This window comes from Diplotaxodon limnothrissa, linkage group LG3, assembly GCF_057381915.1.
Source record: "Diplotaxodon limnothrissa isolate DT_005_m linkage group LG3, D_limnothrissa_male_GT1.1, whole genome shotgun sequence".
NCBI classification, from domain to species: domain Eukaryota; kingdom Metazoa; phylum Chordata; class Actinopteri; order Cichliformes; family Cichlidae; genus Diplotaxodon; species Diplotaxodon limnothrissa.
The window spans coordinates 13,772,540-13,797,745 of NC_140598.1; the positions used below are offsets into that span (position 1 = coordinate 13,772,540).

Here is a 25,206-nt window from a genome sequence, read left to right on the forward strand (position 1 = left end):
TTAATCGCATCACCCTGAAAAACCTGAGTAAGGAGTGCAGCTCCTGATGAAAGGAGGAGCACTGAAAACCAGGAAATGATGTTTCTGGAACAGTCTGATGACTGAAGCTGGATGTTTGAAGTCTCAGTGAACTGCTTGTCTTTTCCCCACAGCTCCTCCCTCAGCGATGTATATGGCTATATGTTATGAACAATGTGCTGATGTCCGTATCAGGTAACAAACAGCGTGACACAAACGGAGAACATTGTGTCCACTCGATAATATGCTGCTCTAAAAAGGCTCCATCCTGCAGGGAAGTCGGCCCAGCTTTACTCGCACAGCCTGCCAGCTCTGTTTGAACAGAAAGGACATCTGCACAAGAAACACAGCAGCCTGTCGCTCAGCACCAACCGCCTCACTGAGCGGATCAGTCTCAGGTACGACACGCCATCACAGATGCAGGGAAACAGGAGCTGTAGGTGCAGCAGTGTTAATAATGTCATGTATGATGCTACCACTTGATTTTGAGGAAGGAGGATACTGTAAACCCAATTTTGTCTGCTTGTTCTGACCTGGATATTCTCTGTTGGCCACAGAAAGTTTACCATATCTGTAAAGATTCCTGACACTAAAGGTTGTAGGAGGTGCAGTGTAGGTAAGCAATGCCGAGTTACTCTGGTCGGTCTGTTTGTTCACGGAGAACAACTGCAGACACTTAGTCCTGCTCTCTCTGTTTCAGCAAGAAACCCATACACAGATAGTACATATCTGTGCGGGGCTGTCCCATCTGGCCTGGTTTTACTCTTGTGGTATGAGCCTCTTTAAAAGTTCATGCATCTAAAGGTTTGTACAGATATGTCGAACTTGCCACCTGAATAAATGTCTTCCTTTCTAACTCTCCCCCGATTTCCACAATGCAAACCAGCCATTAGACCTGGATTACATAAAAGTAGACAGACAGCATATCAAAATCTGAAGCTGAAGAATGTAATTGATTTTTTTTAATAACATATGCATACTTTTTATTCAAGCCCAACAAGATTTTAGAGACTAAATAAAAGAAACGTTGTATAAACGCCGTCCAAAAACACCAACAGCACCTTCTCTGGGTCCAAGCTCGTGTAACTGAATGGTTACCATGTGTTTTCTGTGCTACAGGAACAGTGTTATCAGCACACAGTTCAACGCCAGCATGCACCATTAGATCACATAGCACAGATAATTGACAGTTTTTTTGTGAATGTCTCGCACATTTCATAACGATAATGTATGTACTGTGAGAACAGAGCTCTGTGTTAAGCCTGTCTGCAGTCCTAACACAGTGCTGCTTGGAGAAACACGCCTGTGCCACAACATTATGGAAAAGTGGCATCAGTCCAAAGACGTGCAGTTAGGGGATGGATGGATGGATGGATGGATGGAAGGATGGATCGACGGGTGGATGGATGGATGGATGGACGGGTGGATGGATGGATGGACGGCTGGATGGATGGATGGATGGATGGATGGATGGATGGATGGATGGAGGGATGGGTGGGTGGATGGATGGATGGACGGATGGGTGGACGGGTGGATGGACGGGTGGATGGATGGATGGATGGATGGATGGATGGATGGATGGATGGATGGATGGGTGGGTGGATGTTTGGACGAACAGATGGACGGGTGGATGGATGGATGGATGGATGGATGGATGGATGGATGGACGGCTGTACGGATGGACGGGTGGATGGATGGATGGATGGATGGATGGATGGATGGATGGATGGATGGGTGGGTGGATGGATGGATGGATGGATGGGTGGATGGCATCGGTTTATCTTTAATCTCAAGATTTAATAATCATACAAGAATTCTGTTGTGCTGTTTTTGACGGTTGTATGAACAGGTTCAGCTCAGGTTTAACAAGCATCACTTAACCATCCATGAGAATTTATTTGGTTTTTTTTGTTTTCCTTGGTGACTGTTTCACAGCAACTCGCCATCAGACTCCCAGATTCTCTTCTCAGCTGTGTGTTGGAGTGAGAGACTGTAGTAATGATAAACCACCAACCGGCCAACAGCTCAGGTTTGATATTATAGAGCTGAACGGCGCTCCTGTTCCAGTGCCAGGTAGGACCGTTTCTGCGTGTCTCTGCTGACTTCCTGAAGCTTCAAGCTTCAACTTGTTGCAACAAGCTTCCTTCTTTCCGTGCATCAGGAGATAGTGGAGCACTCAGAGTCGTGCAGGTAACCCAGCTGGACCGAGACACTGTTCTCATCACCTTGGAAAGTAAGTCCCCTCGCATATTGTGAATCCTTCAAATGTCTTTCATGCTCATTCTCAATCTGTGTACTGTTTGGACAGGAACTGTAAAGATCGTGAACCTGCAAGGACTTCCATCCAGACAGCTGGCTGCAGAAATAGTCTTTGACTTCCCCATTGAAACACTAGGTAGAAATAATGATGTGACAAACAAAGTGAATGAGAGCTGATGTGTGTCCTGAAAGCTGAGTGACACCTCCTGTTCTGTCAGTCTGCTTGCAGGATAGTGTGCTGGCGTTCTGGAAGCATGGCCTCAAAGGGAGGAGTTTCCATTCAGATGAGGTGATGAACTAGTAAATTCATCCAACGTTGGCTGAGCTCGTATCATGTGCTTATCATATTAGTTCTAAGTCATTACACATGTGAATTTTCACTTTATGTGCAGGTAACACAAGAAATTACAGATGAGAGTCGTGTGTTCAGAGTTCTGGGAACAAACAGGTATGTTAACTGTATGCTGACAAGAGCTATCAATCACTGTGAGAAACTAGTAATCCTAGTACATCAGAAGTAATCAGGATAGTATTTTTCTTGATACTATTGTTAATAGACCTGGAAGTGATTTTCAGAGTAGCATGTGGAAGTAGCATGAATACTGCTAGCATTAATGGTAGCATTAAAGCAGGAGTCACACTAGAGTGTTTGTTCTGTTGGTTACTCAGATCCAAGGATTTAGGAAATGCAGCCTATGTGTTTGCATGCAGCCCTCCAAAGAAAAACAGCCATTAAAGTTACCAACTACTGTCTACCTGACACTTTGTACAGAAAACTACTTTCCTTAGTGCTAATTTTCTTTATTCTAGTACCAAATCACAACAATAGTCACTTCAAGACACTGTATATTGTAAGGTAAAGGCCCTGCAATTATGGTGCACAAAGGTGAAAAACTCCCTTTTAGCAGGTGAAAACCTGAACCAGGCTGGGGGAGGGGCGGGCATCTGCTGCGATTGGTTGGGGGGGGTGAGAGGAGGAAGACGGGACAAAGACAATCTGGGGAAGAGAGCCAGAGAATATTCTCAACTAATGATTGAATGCAGAGAGGTGTTTAAACAGATAGTGAGTGAAAAGGGCGACTGAAGAAGAAACACTTGGTGCATCACGGGAACCCGCCAGCAGCCTAGACTTAGGCTAACTAAGGGAGGATTCAGGGAAGAAAGGAAAGTTTGAAGCCTAATGTTAAAAGTAGAGAGGGTGTCTGTCTCCCAAACCCAAACTGGAAGCTGGTTCCACAGAAGTGGTGGCTGTAGTTCAGGTGGGGGAGCAGGTCACCTACTCCCCGTCTACATGCCAGATATCCTGCATGAAAGTTGCTCTTCGGTGCATCCGTCAGAGTATGAATGGGTGTGAACGGGTGAATGAGGCAAGCTTTGAGTGCTCAGAGTAGAAAACCACTATATAAGAACCGGTCCATTTACCATTTACCAAGAGGGGCCTGGAAACCGAAGGGTCTGGCTCCCATTTTACTTTTAAATACTTGGAACGAAGTGCTCTAATGGGGTGATATGGTACTATAAGGTCATTAAGATAAGACAGGGGCTGATTATTCAAAACCTTTTATGTGAGGATTTTGAATCTTTTATTCTGGATAAAACAGGGAGCCAATAAATGTTCTGTTTCTAGTCCCTGTCAGGACTCTCGCTGCAGCATGTTGCTCAGAGCAGTCTGGAATTGATTTTTGACTAAATAATTAAAACTAATAATAATATATTACTATATTATATTACTAACAAATCCAGGACACCCCTGTTGATCCAGCAGCTCTTAATGAAGTTTGAAATAAGAATCGTGGTGAGTTCATTAGAAATATTTCACTTTTCTTTTTTAAATCAGTCATTACTGGAATCATCTGAAGTGCAAAAACAGTGGGATTATATATGAGAAGGACGGACTCAAAGACTGTCGTGTATCACATATGTATTACATCGATGTCCAAAATCAATGCATCATTAATGAAACTGAAACAAAAGTACTGAATTTCATGTGGAAGACCAAACCTCAGCATTCAGGAAAGTCTTATACAGGAGCAAAGATAATGGACGTTACCCGGAGTTTTCCACTGTGAAACCAGGAATAACAGCTTAAAAATGTTTCTGTGATCTAAATCATTGTCAGCCTGGCAGGCAAATAGCGTGGACACCAAAGTTTGTGAACGTGATAACCTGAGAACAAAGACATGTAGGATTTTAAATCGGTACCATAGGTGTGTCTACTGGGAGGCTGAGGCTTAGCGCTGGTGGCTGCCAGTACTAAGTATTATTATACAACCCTTATTTTAGTTGATCTTATCTTCTTTCCTTGTGTTTCAGTTAGTTTTTACTCAAACTGGGTGTAGAAGGAATCCCTGCAAAGGTTTCTTTTTCTTCTGTGTTATGTTTTATGTATTTCTCAGCTCTTTGCTTCCTTTTTTCTACTTTAAACTTGTTTGTATGCTGTTGTGTAAATGTTCACACTTATCATAAAGTTTAAAAAAGTAGTAGGCGTGGTGATGAGCAGGAACAGGAGTAAAACTCCAGTAAGTGTACCAGTACTGTACCAGTGTGTAGCATTAAAGTCAAACTACAGTGGTTGTAGTATCAGTAGAGTAGTGTTAGTACTAGAGGTGGGAGGAGTAGAAGCAGGTGGAGGCACTGGCTTTAGGTTAGTACTGCCTTTCTCTGGCTCTCCTTTACAACTCATCTCCTTCTCATTTGCTGACAATGTGCAGAGCCATCATCCTTCAGAGCACACCGACTGATGACCCGTCAGCACTGAGCAGCCTGTACATCCTGACAGGACACGAAAGCAGCTACTGAGAGAGGACACGGGGCTCATTCGACGGTGTTACCAAAGAAAAGCACAGCCTGTCTGTAACTGTGGGGTGGAAACGATGCTCTGTTTCACTGAGGCTGTGCCAGGAAACGGTTCAATGCTGGGAATGACAAATGTTAGGAAGGTATCCTGCTGACTGTCCAGCCTTCACCTGTACACAAGACACCTGTCAAGGTCCTCGCTGGGGTTATAGTTGATAAAGCTTTCTAGCTTTTCTTGTCTATTCAGCTTACCTGCTTAAATCAGACCTTTCTGTTAAAGCTAATGCAGACTCCACTGATCCGCCCGCTCAGTGTGGACGGGAGAATAACCTGAACATGGCCTCTGGGACATCATCGTACTGATGTTATGAAGCGCTCAGTCAGGTTTTCTTCTTGATCAGACTGAGGGGCAGACTGAGTGTGTTTTGGTGCCTCAACATTCAGTCATATTCTGTAAAGCCATTTTCTGTCTGCATGCTGCACATAACCTCTTTGGACCAGAGTGCTGTGACACCTACACCTTACACCTGCAGGAGCTGCTCGGCCATAGAAAGCTGCTCTGTGAAGTGCACGGCTTTTTTGCCAGTGTTGATTTTATGGGTTTAATGTAATAACTAATTTTTCACATCATCGTCTGAGTCGTAATCCCAACCAGGAAACCTGGAATGTAAAACTTGATGGACGCTCCAGCTGAAGAGTGAAGTGTCAGACTTTTAATGGATCTTTCAAGCATTAGCGTACTTACAATGGCAGAAACAGTGCCACGTCTAAAGCATAGGAGCCATCTTCATCTCATTCTTCCCATTTCATGCAAGTTTCTTCTCATCCTCAGATGGACAGAATTTGGTTTGCTGACTTCATTCAGTCACACCATACTAGAGCATAAAAAGTGGAAATAAACTGGTCAGTAAGAAAGTGTGATGCTTGAAAGTATAGCGTAAGGACAGCAGCAGCACTGCATTTACAGCTGATATGATGACTTCAGCATCTTTAAAGAACTGTGAAGGAATTATCAGTGCTAACACAACCTTAAGCACGTGATGTGACCGTATACACTGCTTACACTTTCAGTATCCTTACTTAAAGAGAACATCTCAGAAAAAAGTACAGTTAGCAAGAAGCTTTGAGAACAAGGCAGTGTTATTGTATGCTAACCACCGTGGTGGTGTAGCTTGTCCTGATAAAAAGTGAATGTGGTCACATTATACTTGTTAACTAAAATGAAAAAATAAAATAATTCCACTACATGGGTAAAGATATTTATGATATTTATGGAAAGGATACTATAAAAGTAACACTGGCCTTTCCATGAGAGAAACTTGAAGTACAGTATGCATGTTGAGATTAATGTTTGTTTAATATGTTTTTGCTACTATGTGAAGATGTGATGTTATTAACAACACAGAATAGACAGAAATAAAGATTTTCATACTCTTGGAGTTTTATGAAGAGTTTGTTGGGTTGTTCTTCTTTGAATGTGTGGATCGATGCTTCTGCGATTTATATCTTAATCCTTCAATTTGTAAAAAACATTTTGAATTCCGTTTGAGAAGATAAATGAAGGTTCTTGCGTTCAAGTGGAGGCTCTAGCAGACTGAGAAAGTAACTGCATAACTGGTCAAAGGAGCTTGTAAAGAAAAGCGTCTGGACTTCTTTAAGTTACTTGAAGACGTTTCACCTCTCATCCGAGAAGCTTCTTCAGTTCTAAGGTCAAATGGTGGAGAGTCCCAGATAACTGCATAACTATGTTATTCCTGCACCCATAGCAGCAAGTAAGTGAAGGCAGTGAGGAGCGCTGATGAGTTCTCAGATCACTCAGTCAGTCTCTGAGCGTCACCTTTATTGTGATCGCGCACTTTAAGCTTTCATGCCTGTATTTTTGCACAATTGTGATAATACTGTATTGAAAGAAATCTGTGCACAGACGAACATGGGGTGGCTTTGCTCAGGTAGTAGAGGAAGGTGCTTCAATCCCCGTCTGCATGCCAAATATCCCTGGGCAAGATACCAACCCAGAGTTGCTCTCCGAATGTGTGTGAACATTACACAGAAAGTGCTTACAGAGAAAAGTGCTTGCGTACACCTGAATGAGGCAAGTTCTTTAAAGTGCTTTGAGTACTATATAAGAACCAGTCCATTTACATCGCCAAAGCACTCAATACTCTCTTTACGAAGTTCTCTGTAGTTTGTTTCTCCAGCACCATATTTGACCGCGGTCAAGTGAGCCCTCACTTACGACCACACAGTCAAGCCAGCCACACCTAAAATGTTGTTGCACTATTCTTATGCATATTACGGTACGGGTGCCGACTGGCTTAGAAATGCAGTCTTTTGTGTCCTGACCAGAGATGGGCAGTAACGCGTTACTTGTAATCCGATTACTTTTTTCAAGTAACAAGTAAAGTAAGGGATTACTATTGCAAAAACGATAATTAGATTACCGTTACTTTCCCGTAGGAACGCTGCGTTACTAAAACAGTGATTTTTTTGCGAGAATGTCTCATGACAGTGACGTAAGCAAGTGCAACGTCTGTGACAACAGCTGTGTGCAGATCAACAATGGATAATATATCGAGTGCGGGAGAGAGTATGAGCGTGCAGCGTTTAAAGCGTGGAAGTACTGACCTTACTTTGAGTTTGATTCCATAAAAAGTGACAAAAACATTAGTGTCCGTTGTGCGTGGGAAGAAAACTTCTTTTTACGGCGAAAAAACCCCCTAAACTTCCAAGCAAGCACCGAGTGCGCTACCACGTAATGGGAAAGTCACAGAGAAACTCGCGGATTCTTCAACTGACCGCGGCACACCTGCACCAGGGTAAACCTCCGCCTACCCTACCCCTGCTTTACAGGTGAAAATAGAGCCAAAGGACTGCTAGTCTTTGATTTTATTTATTTTCTGCTGTGTTTTACTTGCATCTATTTGAAAGAGTGAGTGTAAACACAAAAAATATTTTATTTTATGTGCTGGAATGGGCAGAAAATAAGTTTAAATATTAAACAAATTTCTTCCAGTCAGAGAATGTTACATATAATTCAATTTTTGCTTGATGCATAAAGTTAAAAGATTAAAACTAATTAAACAAGTTTTAAAAAGAGAGACTTTTCCATTTGATTACATTTTATATGATGAATTATGCAGAAAAAGTAGAATTGGGCTGAAAGATCTATCGCTTTATCACCTATTCAGGTTGTAAATCGTGTTTTTAAAAAGTAACTAAGTAATTAATTACTTTTGAAAATAAGTAATCAGTAAAGTAACAGGAATACTTTTTGGGGGAAGTAATCAGTAATTAGTTACTGATTACTTTTTTCAAGTAACTTGACCAACTCTGGTCCTGACACTATTGTACTTCACAATCCACTCCCAGTTTTGGTTCATCTCCACTTTTCCACTTTTTCCACTCCACCCTGTGATCCACAGCCCAAATTACTGTACGATTCAGAGAAAATTAACAGTAAAATTTACCCAATTTACTGTACTGTACTCTATATTTTCTCATATTTGAGCTCAGATTACAGGAAAACTGTAAGAGGTGACACTGATATCTCACTAGATTCTGACTCTGGGTGACCCCCACACACCCAAGATTACTGTACGGTTTCTGAGATTGCTTTGTTAACCCTCTCAAGGCAGGCATTGCAGATATGCAACAGTTAAAAGCTAACAACCTGATCACCCCACATACATATTTCATGAGTTTTTTACTCAGAAGTACCACTGCAGGTATTCTTTTGTGCATTAGCAACAAAAACTTAATTTGAGCCTGAGAGGGTTAAGCATGAGTATGACAAAGGCTAAGAAAATATACTGCCTACAATAATATCAAATTTAAACAACAAATTACAAAATTGCCACACCTGCTGTTATTGCCAGGTGTTCGATAGAGCATTATTTAGTCATAAAAAATACATATCACTGAAATATCATCAGTAAAAGAAACACTCTGTCATGGTCCTGGGTCAGTGACCCAGTGCTTTTAGTTATCATTTTCTAGTTTATTATGATGATGATGATTATTATTATTGTTTGAGTTCTATGTGTGATATTCGGTCTGCCTTTGAGTCTGTGTCTCTGTCTGTCTATGGTGTCACCCCATCTGTTTGTGAAGCTGTCTGTTTAGATCTGTGTCTTGTTTGGTTCCCCGTGTCTGAGTTTCCTGTTTTATTGTGAAGGTCTCTGTCTGATGTGAGTATGTTCAGTTTACATTTCCCCTGTCCCATCAGCTCTGATTTCTCCCAGCTGTGTTGCCCTCCTGTCTCTCATCCCCTGATTACTGGTGTGTGTGTATTTAAGCCCTGTGTGTTCTCCTGCATGTTGCCGGTTCGTCTGTATTACTCAGTGTATCCACCGTGCCGTCTCCTTGCTTTTCATTGTCATTCTCCTCTGCTCGTTTTCAATCAGGATTGTGCTCTGTAGTTTAGTTGTTTCCCAGTTTAGTTTAGTTCGAGCCCCGTTTGCTGTTTGTCCACATTCTTTTTGTGTTCAATAAATCACCTTCACTTCTCCACGACTGCCTGCGATTGGATCCTCATTTATTCCGCACGGCTCGCCTCGGCAGCCGTGACACACTCACTATGTAAGACATGTTAGCAAATTCAGTTAATAAATAATGTATCAAATCTATACAGATGTTTGAAGGTATATTGCAAAGCATGTTTGTTTCTTATGGCTTACAAATGTGTTTGCCTTTAACATAATTTACATTTCATTTATACAGTTTCACAGACGAAACAAAATAGGTTTCCTGAACTGTTCTTCGTGGCCTAATTTTGAATCCTTCTGAGGGGGATGCATTATCCATGAAGGTGGGCAATTTGTTCGTCGATCTCTGACCCTCGCTGACTCTGACGCCTCCTAATTCTGCTTCCAGCCTCGCTGATTAATTTGTTGTCACTGATGCTGTCACCAGTTGTACACAACATCTCTGTTTGTCCACCAGTCTAATCTGTAATTCAGGTGAACCCAGAATTACCTGCATCTTTGTAATGTTTCAGAAAATATACACTATATGTTGATGGGCTTTGTCCCACTTTTCTTTCCTTTATAAGTAAGAATCTCTGTGGTTTTAATGACAATTCATATACAGATTGTGGAGGACATTTTATTCAACACTCAAAAAAGTTCCTCACCAGCAGACTGTAGTACAATTTCAGCCCACAGTTAATAAACCCATCCAATGCAGCGTTATCAGAGAAATTATGCAAGTGTTATGTTTGTATGTACTGGTAATCTATTTATCATTTATCATGATTCCTGCTCTGATGATTACTTTCTTCTCCTTCTGTAATTTTAACAGATAAAGGATGTTGAACATTAAGCTCCAAACAGGATGAATGAGGAAGACCACAGAGGAGAATCGTGGATGTAGTGAAAGAATATATGCAGATGGTTTTTTTTCATGGTGGAGGAGCAACTTCTGATACCATCTTAAAGAAAAAACACATAAAATTGAAGAGTAAAAATAATGACAACAATATGTCTACATTTTTTATTAATTCTTTAGAGCAAATGCAGTCTTGTCATGGTCAGAGTTGCCCACTCATATTTAACTAATTCAAATACAATTACTGCATTTAAATGCTTATGTTCTAATAAAAGGCATCGTTTAATACTTCTGCCATGACAACCCAAATAAATCAATGAGAGGGAAACGGGAAGATTAGTCATCAGGCAAGGTTTACTGTTCATTTACCATGCCTTGATAACAGTAAGCTTAACAAAAGAAAAATGTTGGCGACGAGAAAAGGTGTTCTGTCAAAACATCCTACCGTAGCGTAAATTTATAGTCTTGTCTATCAATCCGTGCTAACTTATCAGAATATGCTACCTTACGTGGTTAATGGCTCCGTTGTATAGGTAGCATGTTCAGATGACCCAATCACACTATTAAAACATGCTTCCTGCTGGGATTTATATAGGTAGCATGTTCAGATGACCCAATCACACTATTAAATCATGCTTCCTGCTGGGATTTATATAGGTAGCATGTTCAGATGGTCCAATCACACTATTAAAACATGCTTCCTGCTGGGATTTATATAGGTAGCGTGTTCAGATGACCCAATCACACTATTAAAACATGCTTCCTGCTGGGATTTATATAGGTAGCATGTTCAGATGACCCAATCACACTATTAAAACATGCTTCCTGCTGGGATTTATATAGGTAGCGTGTTCAGATGACCCAATCACACTATTAAAACATGCTTCCTGCTGGGATTTATATAGGTAGCGTGTTCAGATGACCCAATCACACTATTAAAACATGCTTCCTGCTGGGATTTATATAGGTAGCGTGTTCAGATGACCCAATCACACTATTAAAACATGCTTCCTGCTGGGATTTATATAGGTAGCATGTTCAGATGACCCAATCACACTATTAAAACATGCTTCCTGCTGGGATTTATATAGGTAGCGTGTTCAGATGACCCAATCACACTATTAAAACATGCTTCCTGCTGGGATTTATATAGGTAGCGTGTTCAGATGACCCAATCACACTATTAAAACATGCTTCCTGCTGGGATTTATATAGGTAGCGTGTTCAGATGACCCAATCACACTATTAAAACATGCTTCCTGCTGGGATTTATATAGGTAGCGTGTTCAGATGACCCAATCACACTATTAAAACATGCTTCCTGCTGGGATTTATATAGGTAGCGTGTTCAGATGGCCAAATCACACTATTAAAACATGCTTCCTGCTGGGATTTATATAGGTAGCATGTTTAGATGACCCAATCACACTATTAAAACATGCTTCCTGCTGGGATTTATATAGGTAGGGTGTTCAGATGGCCCAATCACACTATTAAAACATGCTTCCTGCTGGGATTTATATAGGTAGCATGTTTAGATGGCCCAATCACACTATTAAAACATGCTTCCTGCTTGGATTTATATAGGTAGGATGTTCAGATGGCCCAATCACACTATTAAAACATGCTTCCTGCTGGGATTTATATAGGTAGCATGTTTAGATGGCCCAATCACACTATTAAAACATGCTTCCTGCTGGGATTTATATAGGTAGCATGTTCAGATGACCCAATCACACTATTAAAACATGCTTCCTGCTGGGATTTATATAGGTAGCATGTTTAGATGGCCCAATCACACTATTAAAACATGCTTCCTGCTGGGATTTATATAGGTAGCATGTTCAGATGACCCAATCACACTATTAAAACATGCTTCCTGCTGGGATTTATATAGGTAGCATGTTCAGATGACCCAATCACACTATTAAAACATGCTTCCTGCTGGGATTTATATAGGTAGCATGTTCAGATGACCCAATCACACTATTAAAACATGCTTCCTGCTGGGATTTATATAGGTAGCATGTTCAGATGGCCAAATCACACTATACATAACATAAGTGGTGGCTCGTCCGGGATCTTTGGACATTTTAGTGGAGACTGAATGTCAGTTTGTTTTGCTTTTAAGTGGGTGAGTGATGGTGTTCAGTGTAATTGAGCAAACTCCCTTTAGTGTGTTTCAGCTGGGTGACTGTGCTGCCCTTCCATCGAAGCACCAGCCATTTTAGCCAACCTGGTTTTCCATTTTAGGATGAAACCTCTTCTCACCCACACTCTGCTATTCATCTCTGTTTTTATGTTGCGGCTTTTGAGCCGGGTCGTAACACTGAAGATTACAAAGATCAACATTAAGACCAGTCTGTGCATTCAAAGCAGTGACAGAAAAGAGTGTGGGGCATTAACCCCCACTCACTTCACAGTTCACAGTTCACGTTCACAGCGAGCTTCGTCGAAATTTACAATGAGACCCTGAGGGACCTTGTGTTCTCCACAATTCTTTCCAATTCCTTCCAATTCTCCCAATCCTCTGCTGTATCATCCATGTGCTCTCTGGCAAACTTCAGACGGGCCTGGACATGCACTGGCTTCAGCAGTGGAACACGTCTGGCACTGCGGGATTTGATTCCCTGCCGTTGTAGTGTGTTACTGATGGTGACCTTTGTTACTTTGGTCCCAGCTCTCTGCAGGTCATTCACCAGGTCCCCCCGTGTGGTTCTGGGATCTTTGCTCACCGTTCTCATGATCATTTTGACCCCACGGGATGAGATCTTGCGTGGAGCCCCAGATCGTGGGAGATTATCAGTGGTCTTGTATGTCTTCCATTTTCTGATGATTGCTCCCACAGTTGATTTTTTCACACCAAGCTGCTTGCCTATTGTAGATTCACTCTTCCCAGTCTGGTGCAGGTCTACAATACATTTCCTGGTGTCCTTCGAAAGCTCTTTGGTCTTGGTCATGGCGGAGTTTGGAGTCTGACTGTTTGAGGCTGTGGACAGGTGTCTTTTATACAGATGATGAGTTCAAACAGGTGCCATTCATACAGGTAACGAGTGGGGGACAGAAAAGCTTCTTACAGAAGACGTTACAGGTCTGTGAGAGCCAGAGATTTTCCTTGTTTGAAGTGACCAAATACTTATTTTCCACCCTAATTTATGAATAAATTCTTTACAAATCCTACCATGTGAATTCATGGATTTTATTTTCACATTCTGTCTCTCACAGTTGAAGTGTACCTCTGGTGCAAATTACTGACCTCTGTCATCATTTTAAGTGGGGGAACTTGCACAATCGGTGGCTGACTAAATACTTTTTTGCCCCACTGTATATCTGTGTTTGTGTGTGGATGCCGGAGTTTCTGAGAGCACCTGTTTACAGGCACCTTCAGGCCTGGTGGGTGTGGCCCTGCCAGGTGGTTGGCCACCAGGGACGTGCAGACAGGTTTAAAGGGGCGGGTGCTCAAAGTTAAAAAGGGGCACATTGAACCAGGCTGAATAATAACAACACACATTCATCAAGAATCTAATATGGGAAGGGCTGTGTTGATCTGAGACTGTAAACATTAAAAAGTCCATAGGAGAGATGGTAGCTGATTAAACAGACATTTGCTGAATAGCTGCAGCTCTGCTCCTGTAGACTGCCTCTGAATGTGTGTGTGGTGATAAAGTCACTTTAATTAAATGTCACCTGTCAGGGAAAACTTTGTGTTGACTGAAGAAAGTTCACTTCTCTTTCATTGCAGCTCCACTCTTATTTTTGATGCACTCATTTGTTTCATAAATGATTTCAATGATTTTGCCACAGCTCTGCATTGTCAGGTCGGAGCATGTGTGCTTTTGATGAAATGCTGATATGATGACGCTTGATTGGGGAAAGATTTCCACAGGTGGTGTTGTTGGTCTCCTTCTTCCAGTTTTCTTGTTGCTGCCTCTCTCCTCGCCTCAGTTGCTGCAGCTGTATCATGTATGTTGTTATGTTACATACAAAGAGGAATTTGTGACATTAAAGAGTAAAGATTCTTCTAATTGTTTTCATCTCATCTCCTACTGCTTTAGTCTGCGTGGACAATATATGAGTAAATCATTACCAAGCCAGATTATATTTGGAATATTTCAAACAGAGGACATTACAGTGAAATCTGCTTTCAATGTGACATTTACTTTGATCCTTTAAGACACAGTTTATACATCAGACAAGCTGTTTGCAGAGCGATTAAATGTTTGATATTGTTGTTAAAGTTGTACAGATGAGCGTTAATCACCAACAGCTTCATTCATGTGGATGAACTGGACGGTTCCAGGGAAACTATCAGGATCACACGCCTCCAGTGGTCACTGTGAGTAACTACAACTCTGCACATACAATAATTAAGATGAAGAAATGTTTTTATTGTAGAAAGATGAACCAAATGTAGTTTGACTCTCTGACAAACGATGGCAAGATAAAAGTAGTTTGTTAAAAAAGACACAAAAATGGTAACAATGCAAACAAATACAAACAACAGCATATCCTGATATGAGGCTCACAGATCAGGATCAGTACAATACGTAGCAACCGACATTGATGTTGCCATGGTGACCGCTGCTATATATAGTGTTTCTGTTACCTCACTTGTCTTAAACATCAACGCTGGCTGTTTTTCATTTTACTAATGAGTCCACTCTCTTCCCTCACTTTCGTCTCTTCCTCGTGTTTGAGCTCCTCTCAGAGAGGATTTAAGAAAGAGCTTTGATGATGGCTGTAGCTCAGGAGACAGAGCAAGGCATCTAATGATCAGAAGGTTGGTGGTTCAATCCCTGACTGCTCCAGCTGGCACACAAAGTATCCTTGAGCAAGACACTAACCCTCTCCGATGCATCCATCAGAGTATGAACGTGTTAAACAAGAATCAGTCCATTCACCATGGAAATATCAAAGTAGAAAGTGATGGCAGTTATGATTGGCTGCACAGCTGGATCACATGACCAGGTGAGTGGTACAAATAACAGGAAGCTTCTCTTGTGGCTTTAATAATCATTTGAATTGATAACTTGTGATTTACAGACTGTTCTTTATCTTTTCATTGTCGTCTGAAACACAGAAAAATATCAATGTTGGAAAATATGACATTTATATCTAGTTTCTACAGGATGGTTTAATTCTCCAAAGGCCACCGCAGACATGACAAAGTTATTTCATCATTATAATGCACAAAAACAAAAAGCAGGATGAGCCCTGCTGCTCACCAAACTTGTGTTGAATAATAATTTGTGAATCATTTAGTTTAAAACATCAACTGACTGAATCCATGAATCTCATCATGTGTTTCTGAGTGAAAGACACAGACATGTACAGACTGAACTGTTTCTCTAACAGGTAAGACTAACTACAAAGAGTCAATTCATACCTAAGTGTGCCAAAAAAGTCTGAAATACCCTTCATGAAACCAGTCGATGGATCCCAGAACCCAAATCCAGGATAAAGAGGTTCAGTGAATAAGGTGTGGAGGTGGATCAGAGAGTCAGAGGAGACTCTGTAGAAGGACAGAGTGCCAGCAGGACAGTCCACACACACTGCTACTCTGTTAGAGACAGAGGAGGAGGAGGAGGAGGAGATGGGTGTTTCTCTGTTATTGTGCCAAACAGAGGAATAATGATCAGAGCAGCAAAGACTCCAGGACTGATCATTTCCACCAAACACACACTCATCACTCCTTCCTTTCCTTTTGATTCCTCTGTAACTCACTGACATCCGAGCCCTCCTCGTCCACTCGACCTCCCAGTAACAGCGACCAGTCAGACCATCTCTACACAGCAGCTGTTCACAAACATCAAATCTGTCTGGATGATCAGGATGTGACTGAAGCTCCTCCACATGTGTCACCTTCCTGTTGTTGTCAGACAGTTGGAGCTTTGTGTTCACTGTGTTTGTGTCGATTGTGAGTTGACAGGAATCTAAGTTCAAAATACTTATTAAATACATACATCATTGATTTAATGCCAAATAATTTCATTTCCAACATTTACAATAAATTAATTAAAAATTTAATGATTTTTAAATAAATGTAATTAATCAATTAATAACACATTTAATTAATTATTTAAGAATCTATTTATTTAATTCATTTGGGCCCTTCTAGCCCTGCAGCTGTGCATGTGCTCACATATCCACTGGTATGTGTCCTACAGGTATTCTCACAGCAGTGCTGCTGAACATTAAATGACCAGCAGATGTCAGTTCTTCATAATAAGCAGTTAAACTTTGTGTGATCTGCCTTTGGGTGAAGCAACAAAGCCAGAAAAATTGGACACATTCACAGAGCTTTACCACACCATCACTAGACAACAATGGAATTATTTTAACTAAAAACAAATAATCAGAAAGTCTTCTGCCTGGTCTCGTACCTCTGTGTTTCTGTAACATGAATAATGAGCTGAAATTCTCCTCACGACACCACCGATCAGCTCGAAGGGCCCTCGAGTTTACCTGCATGCATCCTGTTCACCTGTCAGCTGTTTAACACCTGCTGCTTATTCAGCAAACACGCCCACATTACCTGGTGACAGTCACAGTTTAATGTGGGCCGCTGTTTGTCAATATAAAATAGTTTAGTTCCAATATTGTGCACATAATTTGCAAATGCACCATATTTTACAGACCATGAGGCTCACTGGATTATAAGGCGCATTAAGCGAAACAAAAATGTCGCATGAGTCAAACTTTACTCAGCTCATTCTTCTTGCTTCCTCCACTTCCGTACCGTTGATTCATTCATGTTTAATTCTCTCACAGCTGCTTTATTCCCATGTTGGGAAGGGCGATGGACACTAAGATAACTACAGAATACTTTATAAGTGAACCTGATGCTTTAATCAGGATTTGGGCTATTTGCATTTAAATTAAATCAGTAATATAGTTCTGCCACTTATCTGCTCTAATGACTGGAAATCTGATATCCAGTCACCAGCACAGCTCACTCACTTACAGTCACTGACTTCACTGTTTTTGCTCCTGAGCAAATCAGTTTGTTTTAGATTAAAGTTGTTTCATAACTGCATCATTTTACTGAAGTTTAATGTGTCAGCGGAGCACATGTGGAACTGAACCATTCGCTTGTCTTAATTATCTGATGTTTATATGTGTTACACTTTTTTAATCTTTAATTTTAAATTGAAACTAACATTTAAAAACATTTGGTACAAAGTGGAAAGAGGAAGAGTATTTCCAGCAGGAGCAGAAACGTCTGACTCAGCATGACGATGCTGTTGGTGGATACTGAAGAGCTCAGCCTGTCAAGACAGGATTAGGTTATCGTTTTTAAACATGTTTATTCAATTATATTCTGAGGCCAGTTATCTGGTATAATCTTTGGAAGTCTATTAAAATTAAAATGAAATCAGATGTGTGGTCTTTTGGTTGTTTTTGTTTTGTTCAATAAGCAGATGTTGGTGTTTCAGCAATGCAGTAACTTAAGTTTAAAAGGCTTGTTAGAACCTATGAAACACATCATACAGACTTGTGGACATTAGAAGACGACTAATAATCATCATGAATAAGACTAAAGGCAGGAAGGTGTCCTTTATAACTAATAATATTAATAACTAATAATATTAATATCATAGTCTGTCTGCAGCTGAGACAATACAAACTCAAACTGTGGGGAGAAGATTATATCACTTCAGTTTAAATTGACCTTAAGCGCCACATTTTCACAGACTTCTTTATTTACAGCATTTTTTACGTGCTGTATAGATTATACAGTTAGGTCCATAAATATCTGGACAGAGAGAACTTCGTTTCTGATTTTGGTTCTGTACATACACTAAAATCAATTTTAAATGCAACAACTCAGATGTGTTTGAAGTGCAGACTTTCAGCTTTAATTCAGGGGGTTGAACAAAGAGATGCAGAAAAATGTGAGGAACTAAAGCATGTTCAACACAATCCCTTCATTTCAGGGGAAATGTAGAGGAAAAATTAGAAAAATTAAATAACTTAATTAAATTAATTAAATCATAAGATTGTCAGCTGATAACCAGCTTCATGCGACCGCTTATCCTGGTCCCAGTGTTAGTGTCAGTGAATCCAGTTAACAGAAAGATATCCTGGATATACTCGACTGACTTTTTAGACTCAAGATTAATAATCATTATAAAAATTATAGTCTAACATCCAGAAATCTGCACGATGTGTTTCATTATGTCTAACAAGCCTTGTACAGTTAAAGCTAACAGTTACTACATGCATCAGTACATTTCTATATTTTTATATCTATAAAAAGAAATCTGACACTTGCCAGACTTTATCAAAGCTGTGAGCATCACAGCAGAGGCCTTTGTGTCAAAGTAGCTGAGGATCAAACAGAAAAACATGAAGGTTTTCCTGGCCTGGGATTTTATACAAATATTCTGCAGTACATCAAAAACAAAAGAAAACCATTAATGAACATATGAACATTACCTGATGCTGCTGATGTGAAGCAGAGCAAAGTTACAGAGGTTTGATTACAGACACAGCTGAGCATTTTGCAATTTTGCATCATTTTAAAAAGTTTAAATTTGTTCAGTATTGAACGGCAGAAACGAGGCTTTGTTTTCAGAAGTAAGCAAAAGAAAAAAAAAACAGCGGCCGACAGGCTGTAAGAACGGTAGACTTGTGCGTAACAAGCAAGCGAATAATGCAGAAAACAGGAAACTGTTCTAGAAGTACAGAGAGAGAGAGAGAGAGAGAGAGCTGTGCATGAAGTGTGATTTTATCCTGGTGGCAGCAAAACAATCAGAGGGAATTCATGACGATGTTTATGTGAAGCGTAGTTTGGAGCTTCTTTTGCTGCTGGTTTACTCAATATTGTTTGGAGAGATCAAACCTGCAGCTTCAGAATCAGCGCAAAAAGGGCGTAAACACAAAGCGTGGAGCCGCCGAAACATCAGAATCAGCGAGCTGTCGGCTTTCAGCTCGTGTCCGTGCCATCAGGTGAGAAAGTCACATCTCACTGATTCTGATGCGTCGGCGGCTCCGCGCTTTGTGTTTACGTCTTTGTGCAGAATCCGTGTTCCTGCTCTCATTTACTGTTTTAGCTGTTTGGTGGTTGTTGAAACTTTGGGAGGTTTAACCTGAGATTCTGGCGTTTTGGCCAAAATAAATTTATATTAAAAATCGATTCAGGATTTTAATGAATCGATATCACGTTATCCATGCGAGAATCGATTTTAATCGATAAATCGACAATCAAACCCACCCCTGATGCAGATACACGGGTCACACTGCTTATTGAAACCCCCCAAACATCAGATCTTAATCAGACAGGTTTTTGTTTTTTGTTTTCAAAGTTTAGACTTTGCTTCTATTGGACTTTTTATCAGTAACACGTGCTTACTTTCTGCAGGAACAGTTGAAACTAACATAAATAAATAACTCCAGAGCTGATAGTCAGCAGGGGGTTTACAAGTTGTGGCCGCGTTGTCGGCGGTATAAGCTCGACCACTTGCAAGGTGAGCTGGCAGACATCACTGAATTCATCAGAGATGATTAGGTTCATTTTGACAAAGTGAGCAGATATTTAACCTCCTAGGACCTGGCGTCCACATATGTGGACATCACAATTTGGGTTGTTTAGACCAAAATACGACATTTTGCTCTACAAGGGCCTGATATCCACTTACGAGGATGTTACACTGCCACTGTGCTATCAAAATTTTAGACAAATATCCTCATATGTGGCTCTCATTTTTCTCAGAAACAAAAAATGTGGTAATTCTTTGTTTTTACATTCATCAGGTCCCAATCAGCCCAAATATCAAAGAGAAATTAAAAATGAATGCCACGGAGGAGTTTGGGTCTTAGGAGGTTAAAGATTGTGCCACTACATTCTTGTCTAGAAGATATTAAAGTGTATTTGGTGACACACAAAAAAGGGTAAAGTGTAAGTATAGTTTGGGTCCACACATGTCCAAACCCTGGTGTGTAGGCCTACTTAGTTTTGAGGAATTGTCATGGGACCGGGGTCTGGGTGACCCAGGGCCTGTAAGAAGTTATGGACATGTGTGTTTTTGGTGCTGCTGTCTCCTGTTTCCATGTTTGTGTATCTAGGTGTGTGTGTGAGTGTGTCAGCCAGGAGCCTGGCCACACCTGCGGAGGAGAATTACTCACACCTGCAGCTGATCAAGCCTCGTCAGAGGAGCTACTTAGGAGTGTGGTGGAGCTGTCTCCGATGCTGGATCATTGCGTAACTTCACGTTAGTCTCTTGGCGAGTTAGTTAAGGTTAGTCTGCCGCATTGTGGCGTTGCTGACGGCTGCCTCTTTGTTATTCCCCAGGAGGAGTGTGGAGACGAGAGGGCAGCGAGCACGGGGTGCTCAGACACTGAGGAGCGGAGACAAAGAACACTAACACTGGCAAGAGGACATGTCAGAGTCGGGAACGCACTGGGGATTTATTGTTGTTTGGATTATTTTGCATCACTGTAAATAAACGCACTGACCTCATCAAAGAGTCCAGCATTTGGGTCCTCCTTCCACTCATCATAGTCTGCCACGCAGGCCGTGACAGAAAAGCCCACTAAAAGAACGCCCACCAGACCAAAGCAATGGTGTTGACTTGATCAGCATTAACCCCGCCCCCTGACTTTGATGGGTGAAGCTGACAAATAAAATGTATTTATGAACAGCGATGCAGGGCCAGGAGTAGCAACGTGAATTAAATAAATACATCATTAAATAATTCATTAAATGTGTCAGTAAAATAATCAAAATAGAAAACAAACCAATAATTGATTAAATATGTAATTAACTAATTTGAATTGTATATAAACACATAATGAAACATTTTAAATGAAATTAATGGATAATTTATTATTAATATATTTATTTAATTGATTATGTACATTTTTAAATTAATTACTGAAATAATTAATTCATTAGTGATGTATTAATTTAATACAACCATATAAATACCATAAAATTGCTAATTTACTCAAAATAAATGTAAGACATCAATATTAAAGGTTAAATTATGATAATGAATACATGCAACTATAACTGATGACATAAAAATGAGGATTTCTTAAGCTAAAGCCAAAGTGCTGTCTCATTTTTCATGTTACTCTCAAATGTTTTCCCTAATAACAAGAACATAATTACACTTTAGCCACAAGAGGGCAGCAGCATTAATATAAGTCACATGTATATAAAGGTACAGTGATTATATTACAGTGATTTTGACAAAAACAAAACAGTTGATGGCAGTGTGTTTTTCCATGACAGAATAATTATGCACACCCCACTTTGCAGTTATTTATTGTAAAAAATGTTTGGTATCATGTATGATTTTCGTTCCACTTTGTGTTGGTCTTTCACGTGGAATTCCAATAAAACTGATTCATGTTTGTGGCTGTAATGTGACAAAATGTGGGAAAGTTCAAGGGGGCCGAATACTTTTGCAGCCACTGTAAAGTTCACTGTCAGTAACATCATAGCACCACCCAGCTGTATAGAAACTCCGTCATGCTAGCTAGTACACAGTATGAGTTATTGTAACTGACTGTAAAAAGTCAGCACAAGGAAAATAAACTGCACCTAAACTTGGTTTATATCTGACCCAGACAGACTGCAGGTCATAACTTCTTACCTGAAGTTCAGTTCACCTGACACTCGGACCGGCGGCCGCCTCGGGTCTCTGCTCCTCCTGCCTCCCCTTTCCCTCATCCACCTGCTGCCTCTGTGGAAGCTCCGCCATAGCCACCACCAAACAACTGACTTATTTTTACATATCGACCAGCATCCGGACAATCCGCCACCTTCCATCGTTTATACCGTTAGAAAAAAATAAAAAAACATCATCAGCCCATAAAAATGAAAAATCACCATCAGTATGCCCGATGGCCAGTCCAGCTATGGTCGTGCCATCAGTTAACCCTTCACGTGGCAGCTGTGACACGCGTGCCCAGGGTTGCCGACCCCTGCTCTAAAGCATCTGATTTGGATTCCTGAGATCAAATATATTTTCCTTTGTGTTTGTTTTCTTCCCATTTGTGGCTTTAATGTAGTGTTACATCCTGTTTGTTTGCTTCCCTCTGTATACATGTCCAGATTCACTGTTATGTTTCTATTCTTACATTGCTGTGTGATCACTGTTCCCTCTGCTGACTGATGTGACCTTTTGTATCTCACACTGATACTTGTCATATTTGTATCTGCGCCTAAAAGATAAAAAGTTTTCCATGCTAAAACACAGCTCCACCTCCTGCAGTTCTCCCTCTGAACCACTAGATGTCTCTGTTATCTAAATGAAGACGTGCAGCACAGCAACCACAGCAGCGCTCAGATCACACGTGTCCTGTTATTATGTATAAAAGCATGAAACAGGTGAGACAGGTGGGATCAATATTAATGTTGTGGAAATATATGAAAAAGCAACAGAAGAGTGAAAACATTTCCTGTTTCTAGAAAGATCTTTCAGCTCACAGCTGCTCACAGACTGTATTTACAAGTGACAAACTGCAACTCTACAGTACATCTACAGTATAGATCAAATATATTCTGTATTCAAATCTATTGAGTGATGTTTGAAAGTCTTTCCAGGTGAGTTTTGTTAAGGTTCACAATTGAGGAGGGAGAGTACAAACCACCCATGGTCCAGAAGGTCTTGGTCAAACAATGATTTTAATGAATACACACGTGCGGGAAGAACACTCTGTACGCCGACAGCAAGTGATCTCCAACTTAATCAAAGCATGAACAGATATTTTATAGCATCAGGGTTTGATTTACTGACGCCCCTTCATGCGTCACAGATACATTTTATACATAGATCAGATCAACACCACAATGGCTTTTAACCCAGAAGATCATCTTCTATTTTCATGGCTGGTACTTTCCGTTCTTGTCTTAAAGTAAATTGTTCCTCTTTCTTGCCGAGACAACAAGGACGGTTCCTCTTTTACCGAGACACTTTTGCAGTTACAACCAGACATGACTAATCTCTCCTCTAAATAAATTTAACTCATGTGTGTGTGTCACGACCTCACATGCTCTTTCTCAATTCACCTGTTGCACTTCTGACCTTTCACCAGACCAGAGGCTCACTGAGACTATATGTATGTCTTCTACTAAATAAATGTTTTAACCAAGAACCTCTACTTAAAAGCTTAATATAAAATGATCTGATATCTAAGTGTTTTGTAAGCATGTACTGCAATTCCTTCTATGGCTCCAAGTCACTTGCACAATAGATTGTCCGGACATCGCGCCGAACAAAGCTTCCAACCCCCAATTAATTGACCGAGCTCCAACTCTTTAATAAGCACAGATATGCATTGTGTATAAAATAGTCATAACTGCACCTGAAATACAAGGTCAACATAATAACTGTATGCATAACATCTTAAGGCCATCTTAAAGCTATCTGTTACATTGTTAAAGCCTCGTCTTAGCCTGCTGCTCAAAATAACTTCCTGCTTCTGCAAACTCTCCAAGCCTGTTTCCTGTCCTGTTACTTTTAGCCTTTCTGAAAGACACACACTGTTCAACCCCTGAATGCAATATGAACTCCAGATTATATTATTAATGCAATGGTAATGATGACAATTATTTAACAATAGCAGTAAAATAATTTCCTTGCTCCACAGTTTGATCCAGGAGGGTCTGAAGCCAGAGTCAGACAGAGACTGTGCAGAGACTGTAGAAGGACAGAGCAGCAGCAGAGCAGTCCAGATACACTGATGATCCTCTGTCAGATCCAGAGGGACACACAGGGATGATGCTGGACTCTACATTGTGTCTGACAGTGGAGCTGTTCTCAGAGCAGTTCACTCTGCAGCACTGACAGTCATCTGCACTTCTTCTCATTCCTCTGTCAGTCACTGCTGGATGAAGCTCTCCTCTCCACCTCCCAGTAACATGGCCCAGTCAGAGCGTCTCTACACACAAGCTGCTGCTGCTTCAACCTCTCTGGATCATCAGGACACAGCTCCTCCTCTCTCAGCACACACACCGTCCTGTTTACCATCATCACCTCCACCTGCAGAGAGAAGAAGGAAGAGCAGAGGAGATAAACGAGTGTTTCCAGAGACTCTTCATCAGCTGTCAGTCAGTGATGCAGCACATCCAGTATAAAGAGCAGCAGGGACTTCAGTGCTGGGACTGTACTAGGACTCATTGTTGCTTCACTTTTTCTAATCTTTGGATTTTTATTGAAGTTGATGAAAATGTTTTTCCCTCCTAGTTTGAGTTTGGACTTTCATTCATTAGAAGAACCTTGGTGTGTCCACTCTGAGCTCTGTAGGAACCCCAACAACAAGCCCAACAATCCAGATGGACGGTTCCAGCTGTTAACTGGAGGAATTCCATCCAAACATCTGCTCTCACTAAATTCTTCCTCACCTACAGACTGTGTTCTTCACTGCTTTAAACTTGGAAATGAATGCAGTCATTGGTCTGCGTGCTGCTTTGTTCAGAGAGCTGATTGGCTGTTGACAGTGTTTGATCTGAGCGTGTCAGCCGTTACTATGGTGACCATAAAGGTCAGAAACAGGAAGTGTTTGTGTCCAATCCTGAAGCCTGTCACCATTCTCCTCTCACAGCTTCACTGAGAAGCTGAAGCTTTACAGGAAACACTGGATCTTTGTTTCATACTGACTGTGTTTAGTACAATACTGCTGACAGCACCACCCACTCACTCCATCACTCTACTTACTCCAGAGTCTCCAGTCTGTAGTCTGGACTCTGCTGAAGATCAGACAGCTGCTTTACATCTGGATCCTTCAGGTTGTTTCCCCACAGGTTCAGCTGTCTCAGATGGGAGGGGTTGGACTTCAGTGCTGCTGCCAGATAAT

At 40.9% G+C, this 25,206-nt stretch overlaps 4 protein-coding genes across 5 annotated transcripts in view; 1 reads left to right on the forward strand and 3 right to left on the reverse strand.

Annotated features, from left to right (window-relative positions):
• LOC146634600 (protein NLRC3-like) overlaps positions 1–25,206 on the reverse strand; it is a 720,577-nt gene that overhangs the window by 232,944 nt on the left and 462,427 nt on the right. The window lies entirely within an intron of this gene.
• LOC146634607 (protein NLRC3-like) overlaps positions 1–25,206 on the reverse strand; it is a 73,573-nt gene that overhangs the window by 26,655 nt on the left and 21,712 nt on the right. The gene's annotated exons all lie outside the window — the stretch shown is intronic.
• Positions 186–5,665, forward strand: LOC146634608 (mitogen-activated protein kinase kinase kinase kinase 2-like). Its single transcript, XM_085349616.1, has 9 exons — positions 186–213; positions 293–416; positions 576–634; positions 1,954–2,091; positions 2,180–2,251; positions 2,327–2,413; positions 2,496–2,566; positions 2,670–2,725; positions 4,989–5,665. The coding sequence occupies exons 1-9, from the start codon at positions 186–188 to the stop codon at positions 5,074–5,076; spliced, it is 723 nt and encodes a 240-aa protein (XP_085205742.1). The 3' UTR covers positions 5,077–5,665.
• On the reverse strand, positions 15,760–16,359 carry LOC146634609 (stonustoxin subunit alpha-like). Its single transcript, XM_085378222.1, has one exon. It carries the CDS (start codon positions 16,357–16,359, stop codon positions 15,760–15,762), a length of 600 nt encoding a protein of 199 aa, XP_085234348.1.